Source organism: Ylistrum balloti, unplaced genomic scaffold (genome assembly GCF_031769215.1).
Source record: "Ylistrum balloti isolate Yb309-2 unplaced genomic scaffold, AGI_CSIRO_Ybal_v1 Utg370294, whole genome shotgun sequence".
NCBI lineage: Eukaryota > Metazoa > Mollusca > Bivalvia > Pectinida > Pectinidae > Ylistrum > Ylistrum balloti.
The window spans coordinates 730,530-747,878 of NW_026782222.1; the positions used below are offsets into that span (position 1 = coordinate 730,530).

The 17,349-nt window shown below is 36.1% G+C and overlaps 2 protein-coding genes across 2 annotated transcripts; one reads left to right on the forward strand and one right to left on the reverse strand.

The window, feature by feature from the left end:
• Positions 1-4,263: 4,263 nt before the first annotated feature.
• LOC132553054 (zinc finger Y-chromosomal protein 1-like) lies at positions 4,264-11,752 on the forward strand. The gene is made up of 3 exons (XM_060217260.1): positions 4,264-6,439; positions 6,767-6,934; positions 8,200-11,752. The coding sequence occupies exons 1-3, from the start codon at positions 4,294-4,296 to the stop codon at positions 9,072-9,074; spliced, it is 3,189 nt and encodes a 1,062-aa protein (XP_060073243.1). The 5' UTR covers positions 4,264-4,293; the 3' UTR covers positions 9,075-11,752.
• Positions 11,753-13,648: 1,896 nt separating this feature from the next.
• On the reverse strand, positions 13,649-15,103 carry LOC132553064 (transmembrane protein 223-like). Its single transcript, XM_060217271.1, has 2 exons — positions 14,447-15,103; positions 13,649-14,072 (listed from the first exon to the last, which is right to left on the reverse strand). Exons 1-2 carry the CDS (start codon positions 15,015-15,017, stop codon positions 13,777-13,779), a joined length of 867 nt encoding a protein of 288 aa, XP_060073254.1. The 5' UTR covers positions 15,018-15,103; the 3' UTR covers positions 13,649-13,776.
• Positions 15,104-17,349: the final 2,246 nt, after the last annotated feature.

The window sequence follows — 17,349 nt, forward strand, 5'->3', positions numbered from 1 at the left end:
AAAATATATTGAAAAAATAGAAGGAGTGCAAAGAAGAGCAACAAAACAGATCCCTTGTATGAAAGGTCTAAGCTATGCAGAGAGACTTCGTCAGCTGAAACTTCCAACACTAGCATACAGAAGGATCCGAGGGGACATGTTAGAAATATATAAGTTACTCCACGAGCATTATGACCCAAGGGCAAGCAATGTGATTAAACTTTGGAAGGATGTAACAGAAAGGCAAGGACAAAGGGGCAACTCGATGAAAATATACCCTCAACACAGCAGTTCAGAAATACGGAAAAACTACTTCACACTTCGAGCAGGAAAGATATGGAATAACCTACCTGAAGAAATTGTGACAGCGCCATCGAAAAATACATTTAAAAACAGACTGGATAAATACTGGAAAGATCAAGAACTATTATATGACAATTACAAAGCGGATATAAAAATGATAGGAAGTGGCGAAACAAACCTTAAATGGGACGAGGAAAAGGAGTCTGGTGAAGAGGACTAAAGTCCTGTACCGGAAACTATCGCTAAGTATCGCTAAGTAAGTAAGTATACCACTTCACAGATGTAACTTTACCAAAGCCAATTTTATCAGCTTATGAACTGCCAACGGCTTACAAATATTGCAAATAATGTAAAGGAATTTGGATGACCTCTCCCACTTTATTCAGATTAACATTGAAAGCGATATATCAATGTCAATACCGATTTGCTGTATGTTAACATTCAATGCAGATTCAACCATTTAGCGTAGATGCGCCTCAATGAATTTGACCTTATCCAGTTGACATTCACACCTCCCATGAATGCCAAATGAAAGCATTTCATGGCTTAAAGACCGGGTGCGACATATCATAAAACACGGGAGGTTAGCAATTAACTGATGTGAGATATATAAATAAAAATTATTTTTGACAAAAGAAGAAAGACGTTACATTTTGCACTAGCGCTTTCACTGTATTAGATCTTCAGGTGCATAGTAACTGTACATAATGGTGTGGCGTCACAACATGTTATCTGTTGATGACGTCATAATATAAAAGGGGCATAATTATATTTTGCAAACTTTACAATGCGGTTAAACATTAATATTTAAGTCTGGTTTTAAAATGTTTATAATTTCTGACTCCTTGGCTTTTCTTTGTATTCGATTGATTTCAGATGAAAAAGTATACAGGGGGGAGATTTGGAAAAAGCCGTCGTTGCATCCTGCTATGTGTCGGCTGATTGGTAGATGTCTATATCTTTCGTGGGATATTTGTTCGCGATGTAACGTTACAGTTGTATTTATTTTTTTTAAAGATTATTTGAAAGTTTTGATTTTAGAAAGTTGTTTAAAAGCAGAAACTCATTATGTTGATGTCCTACTTTTCCCAGTATAGATGTCACAACATCGGTAACAGGAAATAATTCATTTCTATGTATTACTTTTTTCTTCCTCTGAATAACATACATTTCATTTTATTTAACGATATTTAAACTGCATAGCAACAAAAACAAAAACAAAAAATATTCCAAAATGACATATTTTTTAATTCTTCCAGAGACGTATATATCACATGTGTTATATATGTCTCTGATTTTACCAACTTGAAGTATTAAACTTCTTTCGAAGACTAAGTTTTGATAGAATTTTTTTTAAACTTGTTCCTGTGTTAGCTTTAGAGAAAGCCACTACATAGCTTAGCTTCGAACACCTTTCTGCACAAATTCAAAGAATGGTTTGATTTTATAATTAGTGTTTATCTAAACTATTCGTGATCTTGGTAAATTACATTATTGAGTATGTGTCTCCTCTTTTACACTTTCTTGGGATCCGGACTTGGGCAAGACTACATAGTCCCGTGACTATTATAAAAATCAATAGCATATATTTTCTAACAGTGTAAACTTATGAATAGGTAAAACAAACGCATTATCCAAAAGTATATTACAACCATGGGCATCTACATTTTTTTCTATTACGACATATACACGACCCCATTTTTTTCGCGAGACTACTACTTCCGGTGACAATTGGGGATAATTTCAAATGTAAGTATTTTTGCAAAAGTTTGACGCGGTGACGTGCCCCGTCAAGTACATCGATTCGGCCCACACATACACATTATTATCTATCGAGTACCGAACAATTGATAAGACCATATGAATAAACATTTACGATAGAGAAATTGGCACTTAAATGCAAAATGAATTTGGTTATCGTTACTTTCTGCATATGGTTCACAGCCGACCCCTTCTATCTATGCCGTGTGGTCCCCTCGACACCATTTTTATCGCCACTTGCTTTCATATTATCTTAAATGTCCTGCTCTCGAGTTAGATTATTACGGTTCTTCCTAGTCTCATGTTTGTTTTTGATAGTTAAAACTATTACTTTTCTATGCTTTCAAGTAAAGGCATTGTTTTGCATCGTTAACCAAGGGAGATAACCCTTAACAAGTTCGTGATTTTTTTACATTCTATATGTTTGTTGCTCTCTACTGAATACTCTCGGTTTTATCTCTGTTCAAAATGGCCCTTCAATTTTATCTTCAATCTTTCCTCAATAAGTGAAAGGGTATGGGTCTACTTTGGCGACATTTTACATTAAGAGTATAAGGCAGAGATGAAAAGATCAAGTTCTATATATTAGAATGACCTTGACCTATGTTCACACCTGTCAAAAATATGCTGTAATAATCTATATCATGCCATTTGAATAACTCATCTTTTGAATTTAGTATAAAAATATTGATCATCGCTCAGTTGTATGTATGATATACAGTATGTTGGTCTGAACTTGAAAGCTTAAACTTCTACCACCTTGACCTGTTTACAAATATATTGTCACGTAGTCTAACTTAGGAATGTTTTAGCAAGTGTATATCTGTATGGATATGTCCTGAGTTATTTTATCGAGTGCCTGTGTTATTGTTTATCTTGGGACATGTGCGTGTACCGCTGTCAAGGTGAGTCAATCTATATTTTGCCGTCACACTTGGCCAACCAGTCCGGGTACCTGTTCCATTGTTAGCGTGCATGGATCGAACTGTCATATAATGTTGTCGAGTTGTCTTGTATTCTTTATTGTAATAGTTTTTAAGGGGCGTAAGAGTGTATAAGTCAAGTGGCCATGAGTTTTCTTTGTAAATCGTCCGCCTTTCTTAGTGCAGACTGAGCTCATACGTTGTGCTGTGCAGACATGTTTTTGACACGCTGTTTGATTATTGCTCATGTCTTATCCCATTGCCCCTTTGCTTATTGCTTATTTCATTGTACTCAAAAATGTTCTACTAATCCTCATACACATCTTAAGTGACTTTTCAGTCTTTGAGTGGTTTTTCTCATAAATTCGCCCTAAAATGATACATGGCCCACTGGCCAAGTCCCAATCTAATATGTTGACAACGGCAATTGTCACATTGGCGCCCAATGTGGGGACCCGGGAATAGCACCAGCATCGCTGTAACCCCTGGAAACTCCAGGACGATTTATTTCCTGGAGGGGGAGTATGTAACCCTGGTAAAATACTAGCCGCAATATACCACTTGGCTAGAGAGAACTTCTCTTTAGCTCGATTGGTTGAGCGTCAGACTAGTAAGCCAGGGGTCACAGGTTCGATTCCTAGCAGAGGCATTGAGATGAAAAATGACCTCTTTCACAATATTAAACCACAGATGTCAGAGCATTGACATTGCACCTGTTAGTAAGAGCTTACAGTTACTAAAGGTAGGCAAAAAAAGGAAACTTATTTGGTATTGACTCTTTCAGCAAAACCAATGCTAGAGACTCGAGGACTATTCATTAATGCGGACAAATTGGTTTTGCTTGGCACTTTGGCAATTGTAACTTTTTAGGCATGGATTGGGATAGACTTCCAAATATCAATAGGCTTGCAGGCCTTGAAAGACTCATCAGAAAGCAAATTACATCAGAAGGTCCTCCCATATTTCTTAAGCCAACAACCCTAGTCAAACTGATAAATCAAAACAGTCCTGGATGAAATCATCACAGTGATGTTCATTTGGTCTGTAGCATTCTGGAATGATAGTGATATGGTCAGCTCATGAGTAGATTTCTGCTTTTTGCCGTCATGGTTAGTAAGTATATGAATTTTTGCAGATTAGAGAACTTTGCAAAATTTGCCTCTGACGATGAATATAAGTAGCAGGAAAGAAAAGCATTTTGAACTCCATGGTCATGATAAACACATATGTATTTAAAAACTTGTTATATGTTTTATTGATTATTATGTTTAACAATTTCAGGATGATAAAGACTTACCACAGGCAGGCTTTTTGATCAACAAATGTGATGGCTTATCACCCTCAGGACCCAAGGTTCTCTACAGAGGGACTAACCCTATACACGGGAGGTCTCAATACCATGGTCAGGATGGCTGCACCCACTCAGTCCGTCAACCTGGCCCCACTTCTAACACATGCCCCTATTCCAACACCAAATCAATCACCCGGCCAGCAGGAAACTCCACTTGTAGTACACACAAGTCTACCTATTCCTTCTCAACAGTCTGTACAGCTGCCCCCTCTCCAGGCAGTACCACAGGACTCCACTGTCAGCTCAGCAGCTCCTCCTGTGAGACAGAAACCTCAGATTTTAGAGAAAATGAAACTTTTGAGAGATTCTGGAAAGTATTGTGACATTGTCATTGATGTCAAAGGGAGACAATTCAGAGTTCACAAAAATGTCTTAGCTGCATGGAGCCCTTACTTTGACTGTCATTTGTTTGGTGATGGTTACACATCACCAGATCTTATGATTGTTAATTATGATAACCACGAAGTCTTTTCAGACTTGCTTGATTTTCTCTACTCAGGATGTATAGCACCAAGGGAAACAAATTTCCTGCAATTATTGCATCTGGCTGTGAGTTTTCAAATTGATCCACTGCGGGGAGACTGTGAGGAATATCTCAGATCCAACCTTCATCTTGGCAATTTTATCAGTACTTATTTTCTCTGTCGAAAGTACAGTCTTACATCTTTAGAGGATTTTATTGCTGGATTTCTGCAGATGAATTTGTCTGATGCTGTAAAACAAAATGAATTTTTGTCACTTCCAGTGGGACGAATCCATGCCTTCCTTTCCACAGGCCGCATGGAGCAAATTAAACCAGAGGTGAAACTGTTTTTGATCATCAGCTGGGTAGGATTCGATGTTCAGGACCGCGAACGCTACCTTGTGATGCTGTTAAAGCATATAGACTGGTCAACAGTGGCTAGTGACTTTCTGCTGGAAATTAGCAGGACAGAGAATTTCTTCACAACACATGAATCTAGTCTCTATCTTTTGTTACAGACTTTGTATAGTTCTCAGATTTCACTTGGGCCATATGTCAAACTGTTTCCTGCTCTGCGACAGGCATACTCACACATCTTGAACAATATTGTACAAATTGGAATTGTTACACCTGAAATGGAAAATTTCTGTCCTGTGACAGTCAGTGTGTCATCCATTTTGAACTCAAATACAAAACATGATGCAGCCGTCAACACTGAGGTGACTGGGCCAGATGTAGAGGCAGCCATGCCTACACCTAGGAGGTTGAGCATTACACGAAATGTTGATGTAAATTCAGATGAAAGTGTTGAGGGAAGTGACCAAGAGGAGACTGGAGACTGCCAGGAGCCTAGCGATGAGTCGCCTCAACAGCAAATGCCACCTACCTACATTGATGTCCAGTCAGGGACAATGAAAGTTCAGAAAAGGAAAGGTATGCCAAAGAAAATCAAGCTTATCTTACCAGTTCCTCCTAAAGACAAGCAGTCAACGCCAAAACAAAAGTCACCAAAAACAACTGGTACCTCTTTTGGTGTCATGACTAGAAGTAGTCGTTCAAAGAAAGCTGTTCTGGAGTTGGAAGAAGAAAATGAAGACGAAGCCAGTGAGGACATTAACACAGACGAAAACAACTTAGATCAAACAGATGATGATTATGAAAATAATGTAGAAATGGAGAATTTGGATGATTCTGATGGAAACGAAGAGGATTTCTCAGATGACGAAGTGCAAGCAGAGAAATCCAATGGTGTTTCAAAGAAGTCTCAAATACGTCAAAAACGAAAGAAATCAAATTTTGGAAATTTGTCAAAAGAAAAATTGACAAGAGAATGTGGTATTTGTGGTTTCACATCTACATCATTACCAATCATGAAAGAACATAGAGTCAAAGCACACTTTAAAAACTTGTACTTTGAATGCAAAGACTGTGATTTCCACACGAGTGTGAATAGAGAATTCTTGACACATATGCGAAACCACTATAACGGACCACCATATCAATGTAAACTTGAAGGATGTGATTATTCCTCTGATAAGCTGCAAAGGGTTATCACACATCAACGTAGTCACACTGAGGAACGACCCTATGAATGTCAAATCTGCAACATGAAACTCAAGTCCAGAAATAACCTCTTTGCTCACCTGAAAACTCATTCAGGTATGATTTTTATGAACCTAGAACTTCTCCTCTCGTTCCTGTTAATGTCAGAATATCAATTTTGTTTGCTAATTTTGTCTTAATTTTGTTGCAAAAGTCATCTCCCTTTGTGTCCATTTTTGTGTTGACCTTTTGTTTTTTACGAAATGAATTGTATTTATAACCTTCATGTTTTCTCAAATCCATTTTCCAAGAGATAAAGCAGTGCAGCTAAAATCTTTATTGGATTAGTTTATTAATGTCAAGTTGTCAATGTTATTCTTTCCTTAATAAGACAATCAATTACATTATACTTATAATAACCTTTGATCTATCTCTTTATTATAGAAAAACGTCCGTTTGAGTGTGATGTGTGTCACTTAAAATTTCGAACACGGAACACGAGAGACACTCACCTTGTGACGCACAGTGATGAACGCCCATATCTGTGTGACTTATGTGGATTTTCAACCAAGTTCCAGTCTCATCTCATCTCTCACAAGCGAATTCACACAGGTAACTACTTGTAACATACAAGCTTCTTCATGCAAGCTCATTTGAGGATGGTTTTATGTATAGAAACAACAAACTGTTCCTTTCTCAAATTATAAACTATCTTTGTTTCATAAAACTAAAACAGGGAAAAGTGAAAAATAAAACTGAAAATCTTGAAAAGTTTAGTAAAACCAATACTGCATTAGAATTAAAACATTTATATATCCCTTTGCTTGTTCAGAGGTTTTTATATATGATGACATTTCAAACTTTCATTGGTTTAGCAAAATGAATTAAGGAAATTAGTGATATACAGTCACTGACTCAAATGAGTTAATATGTAATGACTCAAATGAGATACTCATTGAATTAAAAAAAAAGTAAGAAAATCACCAGTATTATGTTTATATCAAAATGCAGAAATACAGTCACAAAGTTTCACAGTTTGGGTTTATGGGTGATTATTCTTCCTATTATAAAGAAGGTTGAATTGAAAGTCCAACCACTTAACCAAGTAAAAGGCTTTGAAAATTAGTTTTCATTTCATCTTGATAATATCACTCATTTCATTTAATTATTATTAATACAGTATTGAAATTAATCAGTCATGTGACAGAAAATTCTTGATAAATTTTGAGACTAGCAGTACAGAATCTTCAATTTATTATTCCACTCCCACCAACATTTTTGTACCGTTGGAACCTTTCACCACAAAATGGAAGGCTCTCCTTGTACAACATGGCAGTACAAGTAGATAAGTCTGGATTTTTGTAGAGGTTCAAGCTGACCTGTGATCTCTTTGCTTTAAATGAAAAGAATAGTATATACATACAGGTCCCATCTTTGATTTGGACATAGCGTCCTGACAATCTTTATGTTGACTTACTCTGAGAGTTGTTATTATTGGTAATTCAGACTTGTGTATCTCTCAAATTTCGACTAATATTGATTTAAAAAATCCATTCCATTTTAACTTTAATGTGAAGGAAATTATAACAAATTACATCTAGTATAGCTTAAGTACATTTGTATGTTAGTTGGTCGCAGTGGTCAAGTGGTTAAGGTGTCTGACCATCTTTATCTCTAGCCCTCTGCATTGTGGGTCATAGCCTACATGGGGCAGTTGTAATTGCCTGGCATTGTATGCAGATTGTTGGGTTTTTGTCCTGGAACTCCAGTTTTCCTCCACCATCTAGACCTGGCACGTCCTTAAAGGACTCTGTTTGTTAATAGGAGATAAAGCAATAATAAATATTTTGTAAACTTATGTTGGTATTTTGTTCTAGGTGATGTATACCCTTGTACATTCCCAGACTGTACATACACAACTCCGAAGAAAAGTCAGCTCAAAAGTCATTACAGGAAACATGAAGATTTACGTACAAATGTTTGTAAAATATGTCTGAAGGCTTTCAAAGAAAAGAGCCATTTAAATCGACATGAGAAGATTCACTCCAAAGAACCAAAGTTTAAATGTGATTTCTGTAGTTACACCAGCCATCGCTGTGACAAGCTCAAGGAACATTTTGAAAAACATCATGGTGAAAATGCTACCGCTAAAACTCAGTACAGGAAAAGAAAGACTAAAGAAACAGTAACTGTTGTTGCAAAATCATCTGCACGACAAGAATTTGATCATGCATATACAATGCCACTCCCAACTACTTATATACATGACCTTCAAGGAAACGTTCAGGCAATTCCTGGCCTTTTACCCACGAATGAAATGAACATTGCTTCCATGTCTCTTCCCGTCACCTTGGCTTCAGCACTGGAACAGGATGGCGTCACGATGGAGGATCGACTTAGTATTGTCAGTGTGGCAGAGGGAAACAACATCAGTATCAACCAAACGACACCTATTATTCATACACATAGACTTTCAGTTCAGGACGGTGATCATCGAGTCATTATGACAGAGACTGATCAACGCTCGCTTCTGACAGAGGCTGACCAGCGAGTGATTATGTCTGAATCTGACCAGCGACTATTACTACAAGAGGGTGACCATCAGTCCTACATACAGCCCCAGGTCCACCTAGCTATATCCCAGTCTTCAGTCAGTCAGCAAGGCTTGGTGTCGCCCACTTCAGTGCAGTCCCTACAAGCCCAGGGTGGACAGGACTATGGTGGGCTTAGTGCCTTTATGGCTTTGTTTTAATCGTGCGAGCTGCTTCTGCTTAGGATGGACAGGACTCTGTTATTTATGTATGGTGATGAACCTGCTGTACCGTTAGGTGTAAGACAAAAATATGTTTGTCTTTTAAAGATCAAACTGACACCGATAAAATCTTTCCTTAGGTTGAGATATAAATAGAACAATTATTTTAGCCAATTTATGAAAATCAATGAAATATTAAGTAAATTATTTCATTCTGAAAGTATTGATTACCTGATCTATCTGTCCACCACATTCACAGGGAGAAGTCTTATTTCTTGCCAACTTTTCAAAAACAACAAAATTATGGAAGAAGCAGCTGAAAATTCTGTCAGAGTTCCCTTTCAGCCATTTTAATGACTCACTTGAAAGTTTCATATGGTATTATACAGGCATTGCTATACAAGAAATAATATGCTCTAATCCTGTCTTGTTATGACTGAAGGCCAGGACTGGGTGGTTTCATTCTTATTCGTGCCAGACAGGGCATTGCTGCTATGGATTTAGCATACTGGGTATCAATGGCCCAGATTAGCTATGTTTAGACACCTACCCTTTGCAATAAAGACCTGGATGGTTTGAGTCTTTTATAACCCTGCTTGATATTGAATTTTTTTTTTTAAATATGATTTTTAAAGATGAACCCTGTTTAAGCCACTAGGTCCAATTTTAGCAGATCTAGATGTATTAGTAGGATACTATTTAGTGTAAATTGATGTGCAAATTCAACAATGTCATCTCTCCCTTCCTCCGTCCATCAATTCTCTTCCTTCAGGTTTCTTCAAGCACATCATTGTAACATACGCAAAAGACTGTTCATCATCAGCTGCTGCTGTCATATTTATTTATTTATCTATTTATTAATTTATTTATTGAAATAATTAACAAATACATGTGATATGCCATATATCAAGTTTATAAGACAAAATTGATATTTTTTTTATTCAAAATGAATCAATTACTAATAAGAGGCATTTTAAAGGGATAATTTCCTTGTAAATTGGACTTGCTGTAACGACATGGTCCTATTTGGGCTGTTACATATGTTTGATATCAGAAATAGCATTTTCTAGTTTATCTGATGTCTGCATTATGCAAGAAATATTGAGTTGTTAGGTTATATGTAAATTAAGATGTAAATATCATTTATGAAGGATGGTAATTATTAACTTTTGATTTTGTTAATTAGCAATATATTAACGAATGTGTTCTTTTACTTTTCCTTCCCAGAATTATTACAGTACATAAGGAAAATTTGTAGTGTGTCTGCTTTGATTCTTCTGCAGGCTCTCCAGCATCCCTAAAATTCCTAAAAAATCCTAATTTTTTTCAGTTTTGCTAAAATTCCTAAAAAAGTGAAAAATTCAAAGGGAATTCCTAAAAAAAGCCCTAATTTTTCACTTCATTTCCTACTTTTTTATATTTCTTACAATTTACTGAAAATGTTTTCATTATTAAATTCATACTGTTTTAATGTAGTCTGTAGTTCTAATTCAGGGTAGACCATGAAAGGCAGTATACCAGTGAATCTATGTACCCAGATTGTTATTGGTTGTGACTGAGTGACAGAGGTGTGATTCTTAAGGTCACAGCCAACAGCAGCTGGAACAGTGAAACCCTGGAAGACACCTTTCCTGCAATTAAGGCATTGTATGTTAGTTTCTATTTTGTCAAATTTGCAAAGCTAAGTCAGTTTAATGCTTTCATACTCCCTATTCTAGTTACAACATTCCTAATTTTATCCCTAAATTTGCCCTAAAACTTTGTAATTTTAGCCCTAAAATTAGCCCTAATTTTTTGTCAAGAAGTGCTGGACAGCCTGCTACTGTAATAATCAGAGGTAGAATTGGTGCTAGTTCAGAAAGACTGTGAATTAAGTTTGTTGATAATTTTTGTGAGCATCTTTTACCTCACTTTCCAAATCCTTGATAAAAATGAGATGTACGAAATGATATAGATAAAGGGTAGAACATCAACACCAGGGATTGCCGGACTTTGTAGATTTCATTAGTTGTCATGTTTAAGATCGCTAGACCAACCCTCATCAGAACAATTTTACATCGAGAAAAAGGAAAGTCAAAGTGCAAAATACACTTCTATCTAAAGAAAAATCACATTTACAGTAATCTTTAGTTATTAATAATGTGTGATCAGGATTAATTCTATTGTGATGCCATGGACTTTTATGTAACTATGAGAAAATGTCTTCCAAAATAGAAATATCTAATCATGATGACAAAATTGTGAATTGTTTGTTCTGAAGTAATGTAAACTGTAAAACACATATTTTGGTGGTAATCTTATTTCAGCATTTGTCATGCTGAAAGTATCCAGCTAAAATATGATTGTGCTGATCACAATCGTAATGTAATCATAACACTTTCTATGTGTTGTTTACAAACAGCAATCATTGCATATATGCAAATTCATTAATGAGCTGATTAGCTGAAAAGTAGAATGTGCTAAAATTTGATAGCACCAAAATAAGTGTGCGTGCAGTATATCATTCTAATACAGTAATGTTGATGGTTACAGTTTGTACATTAATGTAAATTAAATTTCATTAACTTCTTGTATTTGTTTATGTACATACTAATATATGTACCTGCTTATATGAAAGTTACAAGGATTTAATCCTATTTCACTGTTACCTGCTAAATTAATAAAAGGTGTTCCTGTCTTATTGGAGTTGATATTTTTTTTCTGTAGCTATGAAATATCTTACATTTTTAGGTCATGCATCTATAAACTTTAATATTTTCAACTTCCTTCTAAAAAAAAACCCTGAACCAATTTCAAAGGAATTTTGCAAAAACCTTCCCTAGCTAATGATTAACCAAGATAGTGAATTATATGGGCCCCGCCCCACCCCAAGGGCTTGAGGGGCTGAGCCAAAAGGGATCTTATTGACTCAGATTTTAAAAATCTTATTCTCAACACCCAGATATGGTAGAATCAAATACTTTTTCATGGATGCAATGGTCTTAGGTGCTTTACCAAAATTGTGAATTTCACAACCTCAGGTCTCGCATTTCCTCCTAGGAAGGGGGTAAGATTTATTGTGGTTTATATTGGAAAAGTAGATGTTCAAGCATAACTGGTTTTTATTTCCATTGGAAATATTTCAATCTTGGTTAGAATTATTAGCAATTGAGGATGGCTTGATGTCATGCACATATTGATGTTGGCTGACCCCTAGGGCCGGATTAGTGGGGCCAAAAGGGGTAAAATTTCATAAATCTTCTTTTCAACACTGGGATATGATAGAATAATATGCACTTCATTGATGGAAGGGTCTTCACCAAAACCTCCAGGGCCTTGCATTTATCCCTGGGAAGAGGGTGAAGTTCACTATAGTTTTTACAGTTAAAATATATTTTTGAGGAGAAAGTTCTTTATTTTCATAAGAAATAACTTAGTAAGAATTACAACTTTAGTACGAGTTTTAATTGCATATATTGACACTGGCTGACCCCTAAGGGCTTCAAATGTATCACTTATGTCTTACTTTCATTAATGTTGCATTTTCTTTTTCTTAACACTTACAGTGTACTTACCCAATAACCTTTATATTCAATATTGCTTACCTCAAATGACATTACCAAGATATTACAGCTGGTTATGTACAGACTTCATAGACCAAATGCTTGGCAGCAATATGTTAAACATACATTGGCTTATAATTTCTCTAGTATTGCTTTGTGTTCATTTCCAAGTATCCAACCCAAGAAATGGAGCCAACGCCGTTGCTTTCATACTGGTTCAGAATGTTCTGGTTACTCCTCGCTTGGATACCTACACCGTACCTGATGAAGCCCACAGTTCTGGGAGAAACCGGTTGACAATACATATTAAATCAATATTAACTTACTCCAAGCTTGGTTCAATTGTCATCCTACTTAGCAATTCCATGTATGATGTGACTGGCACCACCATTTTAAATTCATGCTCCTGATCAAATGTTAACATGCGACCCCTGAATATGATAAAATTCAAAGGATGGATCTAATTCAACCTCCGCTTAAATCTTCTGGGAACTGTTAGGGTTTTGTTGTGTCTGTACGTCTGTGAAGCCATATGTCATGTATCAATAGTAGGTCATGCTGACCTCTATTTAAACCTTTGACCTACATCATACAAAAAAATTTGTCCATGCTCCATCCAACCCCTCCTATGTCATAAACACTGTACAGACAAGTGGGTTAAGGTCATTCAATTGAACTTGGCAGTCCTTAATGCCATCATACTACAGGTCAAATATCTGTACACTGGACCTTTCAGTAGCAGAGAAGTATTGGACATGACCAAAGGTCAAGGTCACAAAAGGAACATTTCATACCTCTCTTTTGACAAACTTTTCATACCAATGTTTTTAAGGGAGCAATGTTAAGGAACTGATCATTTAAGCATAACTTTGGAATAATTGTATTGCTTGTGTACATTAAAAGTTAACATTCTAACAGCCACCACAGCCATTATGAGAGAGAGCATTTAGAAGGGACATCAACCAAGAAAATAAAAAGAGTAGAAATGAAAGAATAGATGCATAAAACAAAATAGATTCTGGAAAACAAACATTAACATTTCCTTCAATTTTAATCTCTGATGTCATAAAGAAAAATATCAGGATAATAGATTACATTGGCAAACACTTTTTTCAATAGCTCCAAAAGTTCAACATTTTGTGTAAAGGTCAAGGTTTTTCTCATAATGTGTTTTTTGACCCCACAGTAAAGTCATATAACTGCTCTTCGTGGAAAATTCCTTTGGCAGTGTCACAATTAAAGAAAAATCTGTATCCTTCAATTTTTATCATCAAGGCAGACTTATGCTCAGTACGGCTGTGTAAGGGTAAAATTTCAGCCAGAGGACGTTCTATGGTTCTATTTCTCCCAAAAGGTCCAAATGTTACAATCCGACCCATTTTTCCTCCAGCTAACAAATGAATCTCCCGAACTGCTCTCATGGGAACCATGAAGCCTAGGCCAATTCCTGATAAAGCTGAAATGGAATATAAAATTGCAATTAGTTAAAAAATACCGGGACCAATGGACAAATCAGAACAGGAAGTAAGGACATGTATTTCCTAATGTAAGGTACATGTTGATATGTAGAACACCGACTTTGTTTTCCAACAAAAAATTAATCATCAAAGAAAATTGACACCAATATAGCACATAGATTTAAACATCTTTGCAACTTATCAGACATACAAAGAATTACTGGGTAATGCACTTTCAGCACTATCTTACAGTGTCTAACCATTTAGCCCTTTAATGGTTGATAGCACAAAGCACAGGATAGTTGTATGTAGGACCAGGAGCTAGTGATTATATATCCCTAATTGTAGGATTCATCTAAATTACACATCTTACCTACTAAAGCGATCAACACCATAAATGCGTATCGCAATACTTTGTTTCTCAAGGAAAATCTGTTGTACCAGGCTTCTTGTTTTTCCTCTTCAGTTTCATTGGGGATCTTACCAAAGGAAGTCCATGCCATTTCTCCTATACCAATTGCCAGACAAGGAAATATCAGACCAAACCAAGAGAAAAATGTGTAAAATGCGTCTGCTTTATGGCAACTAAACAGAAGTACGTCTTTTTGAACATCCGTGTCTATATCAAATAAGTTTTTGTAAGTCTTGTTTTTGCTCTTCGTTGTATGTGTCGGATTGTTAAGTGCACTTCCTGTGCTGAAGAATCTGTGCAATTTTAGTCCCCGAATAGCACTGTTATCGCTAAGAAGAATACATCTTGGAAACAACAGTAGATTTTGCCTCTTGAATAAAAGAATCGGTCTCCAATTATAAGAAATTGTTTTGTTTGTGGCTTCAGCTAAGCCTCGCACACCCGAAATTCCAGTGGTTTTGGTGAGTAACTTGCTATTGACAATACATGCTTTGAATAAACAGCCCGGATTTCTTGCAAATAACAATGCCATTATGGATGAAATTGGGATTTTACAGACGTTTAGCCATATAAAATCGTCCAGTACATAGAGTACCGCAATAGGTGCCTTCGCAAGATCACCCACAACACTGGGTGAGCTCGATTTGTACTGAACGGGCAGCGATAACTAGCATGACAAGCACCAAAAAATCGGCGAGAGCAAATGATGCACATTCTGATCTCTCAGAGTAACTAGCCCTACTAATGAAATTAACTGTTGCTACCAAAGTGGAAGAGAAGGGATGTAGATTGCATTCACTTTTGAATTAAGTGGAGAGTAACCCAGTTTAGCGACAGTGAATTATGGGATTTCCATTAAGGAAATAATACCTCTCCATGGTAACAAGAAACGTCAAGGGAATTCCAACATGATCATAAGCCAAATTCAAATTGAATAAAAATAATTACAAGGACACTCATAGAAAAGTACAAGGAGAATAAGACCGCAAAAATAAGCGTTTTCTTACTTCGTCGATGACACTTGTCTTTCAAACCTTTGACATCCAATTAGGTAATGTCACGTTCTCAACTGAAAACAAGGTATCCAATAACGGAACCAACAAGCAAACTAACGTTCACGTCCAGCTTCATATCACACGAAGAGAATATAATATTTCCAAATGAGATCACTATGGCAACCATAAAACTTCCCCATAATTTTATCAACCTGCATCTTTTGAAAATCTGCGTTACGAGTATGTCCAGCAGTTGAAGACTTGTTACACTCGAAACGTTGGTGTGACATTAGAATATTTCTTCTGATTAAAAGTCAACTTGTCCACTGAAGTTTCACTTTCTATTTTTTCCAACTCCTGCTGGACCCAGCTGTTGCGATATGTTATAAATATCAATAACCCTTTTTTTCATTTTCATTAATCGCATAAACAAAGATACATGCTGGTTAACATTTTAACAAGTAGTCCGATTTTTTTGTGACATGATACGTTACATTACATATATGCAATATTAAACTTTTGTGATAAGGTTTATCACTTTATGGACGAATACTTGAAACGACACATATTAAAGACGATGCATGCATACTCAGTGTTTTGCGAGTGAATTATCTTAAACCCCTGTACTGAAGACACAGAAAAGCACCCATGATAAATTAAAATGCCATTTAAAGCGTCTAATCTGTCAGTAAACAGAATATGCCGGGTTTCATCATTCAAGGATTGCTAATGTTTTATCAACACAATCACTGAGTTACAGAAAAAAAGACATCACAGAGCAATGGTCAGCTCTCTTTCTTCAGAAATGTAAATTAGCTACAACATTGATAAGGGGGCGTGAACTGTACACGGTTATAAAAATAAGCAACTCTGTAATTTCCAAAATTACTCTCGTCTTATAAAATTGTTCACAAAGGTAATGCGACCAGGTCACACCAAAATTTGGGAGGCCAAATTTTCAGGAACCAGTGCTGTTCAAAACAGACTAGACGTTATTTTACAGTAATTCTAAATAACTAATGATACGTTTGCCAGTTTCCTCGTAAAACGACGGACAATACTCTACACATATTTTATATATTAATTAACCCACAAAAATGTTTTAACATAATCATGACACGTTCCTTCTACACATTTTGTTTGGCGAAACAATAATAAGGTTCCATCAATGTTATTAGCAGCAGTAGTGGTGGGGATAATTTTTAATTAGTTAAAACAATTCTTAATTTTAACATTTAAAAAAACAAAACAAGCACTCTTTTCTTCGCTTAATTTTTCATTTTTTTCAAGATGATGGTCGTGACGATCATATGGGATTTTTGACCAACCCGAGAGTCAAGACCATCTCAGGATCACTTCCATTGGAAGAACTTGGGAAGAAGTTTAATGTAAGTGTTATGACTGGGTAATGACGATCACCTTTGCTGCCACCATGTCAAGAGAATTTTGACAGACGAGAGCGAAACATATTGTAACATTGGTGTTCCTTAACGTCCCAATAGTCTACATGTTCAGGTCCATAACAATAGCGGAGATGGAAGAGAAGTTTAAATTGTGTGCGTGTCAAAATGGCAGTCATAGTGGCCCTATTTGGGACCGACTTGAAAGATAATGACTAAATGGGATTTAATGAATTGTGTCATAAAATATATTTCATATGCATAAATCACCCTGCTATGGACAATTGGATTGAGCCCGTTGCCTATTTCATTGATCCAACACGGTAAGCTCAAATCAAGCAGGCCCAAAGCTCGAATAAATCCTAATCTTCTTGGCGCTTGAATTGTTAGACAACTAAAAACGGAGGCAATTTCCTACTTAGTTTTAATAATTTCTTAATTATCATTTTGTAAATTTTGAAGATTTTTT

What these genes read in the sequence shown, in the direction of transcription:
- LOC132553064 (XM_060217271.1), bottom strand. Translation starts at nt 15,017, where the DNA reads ATGGCATTGTTATTTGCAAGAAATCCGGGCTGTTTATTCAAAGCATGT. An exon ending in GGTGTTGATCGCTTTAGTAG is followed by an intron (nt 14,073 to 14,446) that starts GTAAGATGTGTA and finishes ATTCCATTTCAG; the next exon opens with CTTTATCAGGAATTGGCCTA.
- LOC132553054 (XM_060217260.1), top strand. Translation starts at nt 4,294, where the DNA reads ATGGCTTATCACCCTCAGGACCCAAGGTTCTCTACAGAGGGACTAACC. An exon ending in TCACCTGAAAACTCATTCAG is followed by an intron (nt 6,440 to 6,766) that starts GTATGATTTTTA and finishes TCTTTATTATAG; the next exon opens with AAAAACGTCCGTTTGAGTGT. An exon ending in TCACAAGCGAATTCACACAG is followed by an intron (nt 6,935 to 8,199) that starts GTAACTACTTGT and finishes ATTTTGTTCTAG; the next exon opens with GTGATGTATACCCTTGTACA.